General features: G+C 40.2%; 1 protein-coding gene across 2 annotated transcripts in view; it reads right to left on the bottom strand.

Moving 5' to 3' along the window:
• LOC133559502 (potassium voltage-gated channel subfamily KQT member 5-like) overlaps positions 1–12,270 on the bottom strand; it is a 241,718-nt gene that overhangs the window by 27,644 nt on the left and 201,804 nt on the right. For both annotated transcript variants that reach the window (XM_061911321.1, XM_061911322.1), the window contains one exon: positions 6,777–6,885. In XM_061911321.1, the coding sequence (XP_061767305.1) occupies positions 6,777–6,885 (109 nt within the window). The remainder of the gene's footprint in view (positions 1–6,776; positions 6,886–12,270) is intronic.

Here is a 12,270-nt window from a genome sequence, read left to right as displayed (position 1 = left end):
CATTTTCAAAATGGAGGAGGCTGATTTCAATCATTTGAAATCGCATAAAGGGAAGAAGACTAAGACCTATTCAGTAGGATTCAGATAGATCCAAGCTATTGAATATGCTAAAAAGAACAGTAAGCAGCTATGTTTTATTAATATACCGTAGCTGCGTGTGTCAAATATGAGTCATTAAATGACTCCCGCCTCCTGGTGGTAGAGGGCGCTGGTGATCCTTCTTACGACAACTCGGCTGCAGAAGAAGTGACAACAAGCAGCAAGAGTGAGCAGCGATCATTTATTTTTTCCTCTCGCTTGCACTTTTAACATGGAGGATTACATACCTAAGATAAAACGGTTTTCTAAACTGGGCTTTCAATCGAAGCAGGAGGTAAGAAAGGAAGAACTCCATCGAGACAGAGAGGCTTTTAAAACTGAAGAAAGATAAGGAAGACTTCTATAAACAAGTTATCGATGCTTTTGATCAGAAGGAGCTGCGCATGGACTTCATTTATAAGTAAAGGTAAGACCATAATTTAGTTTTTTTTAATTAAATGTGCCTTTCATGATGGTATCCTTACATCACACTCAAATTCATAAGCGCAGGCCTAAATTTACCGCATGCCTTTGGTAAGCGCCGGAGTGAGAAGAGGTTTTAAATTAGTTAGCGCCCCGGCGGCAATTCAAGGAAATACGGTATTACAAATAATGTGGCTGTACTACACTGCAGATTTTTTCTTAAAGAATTTCAAACATTTTTCTGGCCTAAATTAGGTGTTAAAATATGTCCAATTTATTTCTCATGTGTATTACAGTGCAGTATTTGTCTTGTTTTCAATTATTTTATTTTTAATATTATCTATGTTATTATATTTGTTTATGCGTTCGATAAAGATATTCACTAAAAGTGGGAATCTTTGAGCACTTCACAATTAGGTTCTCATAATATATATTTCAGTATATACAAAACCCAAAACCAGTGAAGTGGGCAAGTTGTGTAAATGGTTAATAAAAACAGAGCACAATGATTTCCAAATCCTTTTAAACCTATATTCAGTTGAACAGACAGAAAAGACAAGGTACTTAACGTTTGAACTGGTAAATTTGGTTATTTTTGCAAATATTAGCTCATTTGGAATTTGATGCCTGCTACATGTTTCAAAAAAGCTGGCACAATTGGCAAAAAAGACAGAGAAAGTTAAACAATGCTCATCAAACCCTTATTTGGAACATCCCACAGGTGAACAGGCTAATTGGGAACAGGTGGGGGCCATGATTGGGTTTAAAAGCAGCTTCCATGAAACGCTCAGTCATTCACAAACAAGAATGGGGCGAGGGTCACCACTTTGTGAACAAATGTGTGAGCAAATTGTCCAACAGTTTAAGAACAACATTTCTCAACGAGCTATTGCAAAGAATTTAGGGATTTCACTATCTACGGTCCGTAATATCATCAAAATGTTCAGAGAATCTGGAGAAATCAGCAAAAACCAACATTGAATGCTCATGACCTTCGATCCCTCAGGCGGTACTGCATCCAAAAGTGACATCAGTGGGTAAAAGATATCACCACATGGGCTCAGGAACACTTCAGAAAACCACTGTCAGTTACTACAGTTTGGGGCTATATCTGTAAGTGCAAATTAAAACTCTACAATGCAAAGCGAAAGCCATTTATCAACAACACCCAGAAACGCCGGCGGCTTCGCTGAACCCAAGCTCATCTAAGATGCAAAGTGAAAAGTGTTCTGTGCTTGATGAGTCCACATTTTAAATAGTTTTTGGAAACTATGGACGTCGTGTCTCCAGATCAGAGAGGAAAAGAACCATTCGGATTGTTCTAGGTGCAAAGTTCAAAAGCCAGCATCTGTGATGGGGGGTGCATTAGTGCCCAAGGCATGGGTAACTTACACATCTGTGAAGGCACCATTAATGCTGAAAGGTACATACAGGTTATGGAGCAACATAAGTTGTCATCCAAGCAACGTTCTTAGTCGGGTACTTTTTTGACACCGATCGTATCCCGCCAGTCCTACCGGGCACCGATTCACATACATCCAACCAAGCCATGTTACGGTACCTGGGTTGCACGTGACACACTTTGGCATTTGGCGATCACTCCAGCAGCACTGAAAGCGGCCTCAGCCAAAAGTTTTTTAATGCCAACAAAGATATTGACTCAAAAAAAACAACTAAATTTTTCCCCAAATTAGCTAGCTTAATGCTAATACCGTATTTTCCGAACTATAAGCTGCTCTTTTTTTCACACGCTTTGAACTTTGCTGCCTATAAATAGGTGCAGCTAATTTATGGATTTTTCTTCGCTAACGGCCATAATGTTCGACTATTTTTTATAAAACACCGACAGAGACACCGAAAAGGTGTGTTACTGTGTGTTCTATGGCGCCGTCTTTTAAACGGGTTTGCTCACTGCAGGTGCTTCACTTTGAAAATGTATCTCCTGTTTTGTTCCCTAAACCGGAAGTATTCATCCATAGCCTTACTGCTCGAAAAGGTTCTTCATTCATCACTCCAAGCAACATTTGTTCATTTTACAATATAACTAAAACCATTTTTATTTTCTAAACCGTCCCCAGTGTGATGTCTGTAGGAGTGTTTTCATGCATATCCATACACGCTATCATAATGTAATCAAGCTAAGCGAATATGCCAACAAGTATACAAGTGTCCGTGTTAGTATTATTAACTTACAACTGCATTCTTTTCGTGTTGTTTTCGTTTCATAAATTCACCAAATGTGACTGTGAAGTTATTGAGTCAAATTAGCTGATTGGAGAGCTAGCTTTCGCAGCTAGTGGGTCCATGACGATGACTTCTGTTTTGTTTGATCATCCGTTTTACTGCCGTGTTACAGACACTGTTTGGAAACAATTAAGGTATGTAAATAAACATTTACAAATGATTTTGTACCGGTATATATCTGTGGCTAACAGTTCTGTTGCGGCTAATATATTCATCTGTCCATTTTCTACCCCTTGTCCTTTTCGGGGTCGCAGGGGGGTGCTGGATCCTATATCAGCTACATTCGGGCGGTAGGCGGGATACACCCTGGACAAGTCGCCACCTCATCGCAGGGGCCAACACAGATGGACAATATTCACACACTTGGGTCCATTTAGAGTTGCCAATCAACCTATCCCCAGGTGCACGTCTTTGGAGGTGGGAGTACCCGGTCAGGGGGGAGAACATGCACCCATGCAAACTCCACACAGAATGTAAACATATTTATTTTTTCAAAAATTTGGTGAATTCTGTTTAAATACCGCGATCGATAGCCCAAAAAATATAGTATACATTGCTACTGACATGCTACTGATTAGCATTAGTGATTTTACATGGCATTTTCAACATCCGCACATTTCTTGATGAAAACTACAACTAAGATGCACATTACAATCACACAGCTGGTGCATAATGCAAACCCCGTTTCCATATGAGTTGGGAAATTGTGTTAGATGTAAATATAAACGGAATACAATGATTTGCAAATCTTTTTCAACCCATATTCAATTGAATGCACTACAAAGACAAGATATTTGATTTTCCAACTCATAAACTTTATCTTTTTTTTTCCGCAAATAATATTAATTTACAATATCATAGCTGCAACCCGTTCTAATGTAGTTGGGAAAGGGCATGTTCACCACTGTGTTACATCACCTTTTCTTTTAACAACACTAAATAAACGTTTGGGAACTGAGGAAACTAATTGTTGAAGCTTTGAAAGTGGAATTCTTTCCCATTCTTGTTTTATGTCGAGCTTAAGTCATTCAACAGTCCGGGGTCTCCGCTGTCGTATTTTACGCTTCATAATGCGCCACACATTTTCGATGGGAGACAAGTCCGGACTGCAGGTGGGCCAGGAAAGTACCCGCGCTCTTTTTTTACGAAGCAACGCTGTTGTAACACGTGCTGAATGTGGCTTGGCATTGTCTTGCTGAAATAAGCAGGGGTGTCCATGAAAAAGACGGCGCCTGGATGGCAGCATATGTTGTTCCAAAACCTGTATGTACCTTTCAGCACTAATGGTGCCTTCACAGATGTGTAAGTTACCCATGCCTTGGGCACTAATGCACCCCCACACCATCACAGAAGCTGCCTTTTCAACTTTGCGTTGATAACAGTCTGGATGGTTCGCTTCCCCTTTGGTCCGGATGACACAATGTCGAATATTTCCAAAAACTATTTAAAATGTGGACTCGTCAGACCACAGAACACTTTTCCACTTTGCATCAGTCCATCTTAGATGATCTCGGGCCCAGAGAAGCAGGCGGAGTTTCTGGATGTTGTTGATAAATGGCTTTCACTTTGCATAGTAGAGCTTTAACTTGCACATACAGATGTAGCGACGAACTGTATTTAGTGACAGTGGTTTTCTGAAGTGTTCCTAAGCCCATGTGGTGATATCCTTTAGAGATTGATGTCGGTTTTTGATACAGTCCCGTCTGAGGGATCCAAGGTCAAGGTCATTCAATGTCGGTTTCCGGCCAATGTCGCTTACGTGGAGTGATTTCTCCAGATTCTCTGAACCTTTTGATGATATTATAGACCGTAGATGTTGAAATCCCTAAATTTCTTGCAATTGCCATTTGAGAAACATTCTTCTTAGACTGTTTGACTATTTGCTCAGGCAGTTGTGGACAAAGGGGTGTACCTCGCCCCATCCTTTCTTGTGAAAGACTGAGCATTTTTTGGGAAGCTGTTTTTATACCCAATCATGGCACCCACCTGTTCCCAATTAGCCTGCACACCTGTGAGATTTTCCCAAAAAGTGTTTGATGAGCATTCCTCAACTTTATCAGTATTTATTCCCACCTTTCCTAACTTCTTTGTCACGTGTTGCTGGCATCAAATTCTAAAGTTAATGATTATTTGCCCAAAAAAATTGTTCATCAGTTTGAACATCAAATATGTTGTCTTTGTAGCATATTCAACTGAATATGGGTTGAAAATGATTTGCAAATCATTGAATTCCGTTTATATTTACATCTAACACAATTTCCCAACTCATCTGGAAACAGGGTTTGTAATTACAATACTTACAGTGCTAACACATTTTTGGGCGCAACAAAAGACTAGACGGCAAAGACTGAAGTGACCAGCCAACACACCATATATAAACTATACACTCCTGCCATCGAGTGTCTTAGGACTTGCAACTGTAATTGAGACTCAGAAATGTGATAATAAAACCAAATATAGTGAAGTGAATTATATTTATATAGCGCTTTTCTCCAGTGACTCAAAGCGCTTTTACATAGTGAAGCCCAATATCTAAGTTAGATTTGAACCAGTGTGGGTGGGACTGGGAGCAGGTGGGTAAAGTGTCTTGCCCAAGGGCACAACGGCAGTGACTAGGATGGTGGAAGCGGGGATCGAACCTGGAACCCCCAAGTTGTTGGCACGGCCACGCTACCAACTGAGCTATACCGCTCCTATACTGTATAGTATTGTTACTGTATAGTAACATTAAACATAATCAGTTTAATGTTTATATGTTGCAATAAAAAGTATATTTTATTATCAAAAACACAATTATTTATTAAAGGGCTACTGAAACCCACTACTACCGACCACACAGTCTGATAGTTTGTATATCAATGATGAAATATTAACATTGCAACACATGCCAATACGGCCTTTTTAGTTTACTAAATTGCTATTTTAATTTTCCCGCGGAGTTTCCTGTTGAAAACGTTGCGGAATGAAGACGTGTGTTTGTGACGTCTCGGGTTGTAGCGGACATATTAGCCCAGCACCACACACGGCTAAAAGTCGTCTCTTTTCATCGCATAATTACACAGTATTTTGGACATCTGTGTTGCTGAATCTTTTGCAATTTGTTCAATTAATAATGGAGACTATAAAGAATAATGCTGTTGGTGGAAAGCGGTGGATTGCAGCTGCCTTTAGCAACCGAAACACAGCCAGTGTTTTTTTGTTTGTTGTGAAACTTTAACACAGAGCGGTCAAGCGAACATGTTTCTCTACGTCAACCAGCAAGTTTTTGGATGGTAAAATTGTGATATTAAGTCGGCTCTTACCGGAGACTTCAGTGGATTATGCGACCTCCTCCCGTAGCTGTCAAAAAGGCAGCTCTGATCTTGGCTCCTCCATTGGCTTCTCTCAGAGACACTGGCGTTCACCGCAGCTCTCCGACTTTCAGGTATGACTTTATAATCTCACTAAAACACTATTAACACAATAAGCAGATAAGGGATTTTCCAGAATTATCCTAGTAAATGTGTCTAATAACATCTGAATCGGTCACACTGCCGTCGCCTGGAGCCGTCGCCTTGTCTTTTTTTATTTTTTATTTTTAGTGCTTCACTCTAACTTTCTTCATCCACGAATCTTTCATTCTCGCTCAAATTAATGGGGAAACCGTCGCTTTCTCTGTCCGAATTGCTCTTGCTGCTGGTGGCTATGATTATAAATAATGTGAGGATGTGAAGAGCCCTCACACCAGTGACGTCACGCGCACATCGTCTGCTACTTCCGGTAAAGGCAAGGCTTTTTTATTAGAGACCAAAAGTTGCGAAATTTATTGTCCATGTTCTCTACTAAATCCTTTCAGCAAAAATATGGCAATATCGTGAAATGATCAAGTATGACACATAAAATGGACCTGTTATCCCCGTTTAAATGAAAAAATCTCATTTAAGTAGGCTTTAAACACACACAAAAGCATCAGTCTCAATTCCAAGGTACCGCGAATAAGTACAGTATGCGTTCAAATGTGAACGGTACCCAACCCGAGTCTGAGCTCTCACCTGACAGCTCTGATGACCCCCTTGAGTGGCGTGGACAGATCCTCCACGGTGATGTCGCAATGGCAGCCTCTCTCATCTTGGGAATCCTCCGTGGTCATGCCGGCGTCCACTAAGAGCGGCAGGAGACGTTTTGTCAAAAAAACGAAACATTTACTGTACATAATGTTTGTCTTTTTATGACTTTTGGGGCGACAGGTGGAGACCCCGTCATTAGGGAACCACCCTTAATTAAGGCATTTTGTGTTCGAGGAATGTTTTTCTATTTTTTTAATCAACATGGGACGCCTTAAAAGTCACAAGCTTGCTCAAAGAGATACACACAATGATGGCACGCACACACACACACACACACACACACACACACACACACACACACACACACACACACACACACGCTATTTCCAGCGGGAGCAAGAGTGGATAAGAATGTGTGCGCTACACGTTAACTTTCAGTTTTGATCTGGAGCAGCCCAGGTGGACAAAATCATGGGAGGAAGGCGAATATTTCAGAGAATGCTTCAAACTCTAAATGTCTCCGTCCTCTCTCCGGCTGTGGTATTGCTACTGTTTGTACTTACAGTAAATTCCGGACTGTAACTTTTTTTCGACGCTTTGAACTTTGCGGCTTATAAAACGGTGCAGCGAATTAAATTGAGTTGAGTTGATTTTGAGTTTATTTCGAACATGCAAGCATACAACAGTTTCTGTATTCAACCAGTTCGAAAAGGAGTAGAAAGAAGCAGAGCTTATTTGATCCTACCCCATTTTCTATTACATAACAGTTGCTAAAACTTTTGTTCACTTCCTGTTCTCAATTTATGGATTTGTTTTTATGGATAATGCAAATAGTTTTCACTAAACACACGCAAAAGCACTAAAGAAGTGTGTTATTGTCTGTGCTATAGCGCCATCTTTTGGACGAGTTCGCGCACTGCAGGCTGGATGTTTAAAGCCTTGAACCGGAAGTAAAAGTGCCGATCCGTCTTCTAAATGGTCCATAGCCTTTGTACTCGTATGGATTTTTCATTCATCACTCCAGGCAACGTTTTTAAGTTTTACAATATAACTAAAACAATTCTTGCTTACTAAAGAATTTGTATTTACAAAGAAATATTTATGGGACACCGTCCCATGTGTGATGTCTGCAGGAGTGTTTTCATGCATATTTGTAGGTGCTATCGCAATGTAATGAAACCAGCGTCGTTAGCATTAGCTAATATGCTAACGCGTCTGTGTTAGTATTATTAGCTTACAATATAATTTTTTTTTGCATTGTGTTGGTTTCACAAATTCCTCAGTAAATTCACCAAAACATCACCGTGGAGTTTTTGAGTCTGTTTAACTGATTGGAGAGCTAGCTTCCGCAGCTATTGGGTCCATGACGATGACCTCTGTTTTGTTTGAACCACCGTTTTACTGCCCTGTTACAGACACTGTTTGGAAAAAATCACGGAATGTAAATAAATATTTAATAAATATTTCTTTGTAAATAACTCATTTCACAACGTATTGTAATCATAACAGTTGCTAAAACCTTTGTTCACTTCCTGTTCTCAATTTATGGATTTGTTATTATGGATAATGCAAAAAGTTTTCACTAAACACACGCAAAGTCACTGAAGAGGTGTGTTATTGTCTGTGCTATGGCACCATCTTTTGAACAAGTTCGCTCACTGCAGGCTGGATGCCGACAGTGTTTCCTGATGTTTAAAGCCTTGAACCGGAAGTAAAAGTGCCGATCCGTCTTCTAAATGGTCCATAGCCTTTCGACTCGTATGGACTCTTCATTCATCACTCCAGGCAATGTCTGTAAGTTTTACAATATAAATAAAACAATTCTTGCTTACTAAAGAATTGTTATTTACAAAGAAATACAGTATGTATGGGACACCGTCCCATGTGTGATGTCTGCAGGAGTGTTTTCATGCATATTTGTAGGTGCTATCGCAATGTAATGAAACCAGCGTCGTTAGCATTAGCTAATATGCTAACGCGTCTGTGTTAGTATTATTAGCTTACAATGTCATTTTTTTTGCATTGTGTCGGTTTCACAAATTCCTCAGTAAATTCACCAAAACGTCACCGTGGAGTTATTGAGTCTGTTTAGCTGATTGGAGAGCTAGCTTCCGCAGCTAGTGGGTCCATGACAATGACTTCTGTTTTGTTTGATTAGCCGTTTTACTGCCCTGTTACAGACACTGTTTGGAAACAATTAAGGTATGTAAATAAATATTTAATAAATATTTAGTTGTAAATAACTCCTTTCATAACGTATATATCTGCGACTTATATTCTGGTACGGCTAATACATGGAATTTGTTTTAGTTTTCTTTAAAATTGAGTTGGCGTGGCACTCTATAGTCCAGAAAATAGTTTTTCTAAATAGTAATTTATTTATTTTTTGTAGAGTAAATTGCTCTTCAATTCTAGTAATCTCTTATTATTTTAGACATTCTTAGAAAAAATAATAATCTGGGTGGATTCTTCACTCCTAAAGGGATGATCTCAATATTAGTCCTTCAAAAATATCACACAAAAACGCACGCACGCATACGCACACACATACACACTTCTGTTTTGTTTGATCCACCGTTTTACTGCCCTGTTACAGACACTGTTTGGAAACAATTAGGGTATGTAAATAAATATTTAATAAATATTTATTTGTAAATAACTCATTTCACAACGTATATATCTGCGACTTATATTCTGGTACGGCTAATACATGGATTTTTTTTGTTTTCTCTAAAATTGAGTGGGCGTGGCACTGTATAGTCCAGAAAATACGGTACTCTTTTTTTTTTTTTTTAAAGTAAATTCCTCATCTTCAATTCTAGTCATCTCTTATTATTTTAGACAGCCTGAGAAAAAATAATAATCTGGGTGGATATTACACTCCTAAAAGGAAGATCTCAATATTAGTCCTTCAAAATATCACACTAACACACGCACACACTTCTGTTTTGTTTGATCTACCGTTTTACTGCCCTGTTACAGACACGGTTTGGAAACAATTAAGGTATGTAAAATAATATATAATATATTACGAAAATTATATATATAATATATTACATATATTATATAGTATATATATAATACATATTTTTTTGTAAATAACTCATTTAACAACGTATATTCCTGCGACTTATATTCTGGTGCGGCTAATGCATGGAATTTTTTTTGTTTTCTCTAAAATTGAGTGGCCGTGGCACTCTATCGTCCAGAAATACGGTACTCTTTTTTTTTTTGGAGAGTAAATTGTTCATCTTCAATTCTAGTCATCCCTAGTGGTTAAGAGTGTCTGCCCTGAGATCGGTAGGTTGTGAGTTCAAACCCCAGCAGGGTGATGCTCCAAATCCCGGTATCACTCCAATATCAAGTAGTTATAAAACAATAAAAAATGACAAAAGCTTAGTATCAACTATATACCGCTCTTGACGTTTTTCCGTGTAGATCCACCCATGACTCAGGGACCTAGTGGTTAGAGTGTCCGCCCTGAGATCGGTTGGCTGAGAATTCAAACCCCGGCCAAATCATACCAAAGACTATATAAATGGGACCCATTACCTCCCTGCTTGGCACTTAGCATCAAGGGTTGGAATTGGGGTTTAAATCAACAAAAATGATTCCCGGGCGTGGCCACCGCTCCTGCCCACTGCTCCCCTCACCACCCAGGGGGTGATCAAGGGTGATGGGTCAAATGCAGAGAATAATTCCGGGTCAACGTGAATGACTGCTCGCTGACTGCTCTTGTTGCAAAAAAGCTAAGTATCGTTCTATCTGTGTGATTTTAACTGTTTTGCAGCTTTATTTACAACTTCTCGAACATATTTAATAGTTCAATTTAACTTGCAAATCACCCGATCTCTGTCTCACCACTCCGCCCTCAGCTAGCTAGCTGCTAAGCTAACGAGGCTAGCGGAGAAAGGCAGCGCCGGTGTGAAGGAAGCTACGCCCCCGCCACCGTGACCACCACTTCCCGAAGACAGCTGGCACTTCACACTGCGACGGAAAGTTTCTGTGAGTATGGCTTCCTGCGCTTCGTGCACTTTACTCATGGATAGGTTGGCTTTGCTAGGGAGCCGTGTCCGCCAGTTAGAGCAGTGTAATTTCGTAACTTTAGATGTTGCGGACACATCTGCTAGCGTTAGCTTTAGCGAGCTAACTAGCCCAGCTTGTAGCAGCCCTAAGCGGCCTACAAGCTACGGTGTACCGGTTGAGACGCATAATAGATTTAGCCCTTTAGCTAGTCCTACACCCCAGTCTACCGGGCACCACACTTTAGTCATAGGGGACTCCATCACCCGAAACATAAAGCTTAGCAAACCAGCCACAATTAAGTGTATTCCCGGGGGCAGCGCACCTGACATTGAAGCTAATCTTAGGGAGCTAACTCGCAACAGGTCTAGTAAACACGTACGGCAGGCTAACCGCACCACTAGTTATGCGAATATAGTAATGCACGTTGGCTCCAATGACGTTAGGATGAGACAATCAGAGATTACAAAGAGAAACATAGCCAGGGCTTGTAATCTCGCCAGAAAGATGTCCAGGCATCGAGTAATTGTCTCTGGCCCCCTGCCTGGGAGAGGCAATGATGAGAGATATAGTAGATTAGTCTCTCTTAACAAGTGGCTGGATAGCTTCTGTAGACAACAGGGATTTACGTTTATTGATAATTGGCCCTCTTTCTGGGGCAAACCTGGCTTGCTGAGGAGAGACGGCCTTCACCCTAACCAGGAAGGCGCTATCCTCTTGTCTCGGAACATAGATTTCGCAGTGAGCCACATTTGACTAACTGCACTAGAGCAAGCCCGGTCACAGGCAATTACAAAGCCTGCTAGCCTGGGTATGGAGTCAGTTAAGTTAGAACTAGCCAGCGCCAGGCTGGATGATCCCTGTACACATAGCAATTTTCGTAGAATAATACACAACTCACAAAATGTTTTTCTGCTGTGACTATGACTACGTCAGAGTTAGACATGCATTCTACTGAGGTGGCAAATTATGATGCGTTCAGTTTATCGCAGCACCAAGTAGACAATCTGAAAATTCCCGTCATATCAATTCCTAGATATGGTCGTAATTATTTTAAGTACACTGCGCATAATAAACGCAACATTATTAATATTGCTACTACGGATAATTTTATCAACAACTCCTTAAAACAGCCCACTACCTATAATATGGGCTTTCTAAACATCAGATCTTTGTCTCCCAAAACATTATTAGTTAATGAGGTCATTAGAGACAACAACCTTAACGTCATCGGTCTTAGCGAAACCTGGCTTAAACCATACGACTTTTTTGCGATAAATGAGGCATCCCCTCCTAACTATACGAATGCGCATATTGCCCGTCCCCTTAAAAGGGGTGGGGGGGTCGCACTAATATACAACGAAAACTTTAACTTTAGTCCTTACTTAAATAATAAATATAAATCGTTTGAGGTGCTTTCTATGAAGTCTGCCACACCTCTGCCTCTGTGCCTGGC

The sequence above is a fragment of the Nerophis ophidion genome, linkage group LG09 (genome assembly GCF_033978795.1).
Source record: "Nerophis ophidion isolate RoL-2023_Sa linkage group LG09, RoL_Noph_v1.0, whole genome shotgun sequence".
Taxonomy (NCBI): domain Eukaryota; kingdom Metazoa; phylum Chordata; class Actinopteri; order Syngnathiformes; family Syngnathidae; genus Nerophis; species Nerophis ophidion.
This window is presented reverse-complemented; position numbering and strand designations above follow the sequence as displayed.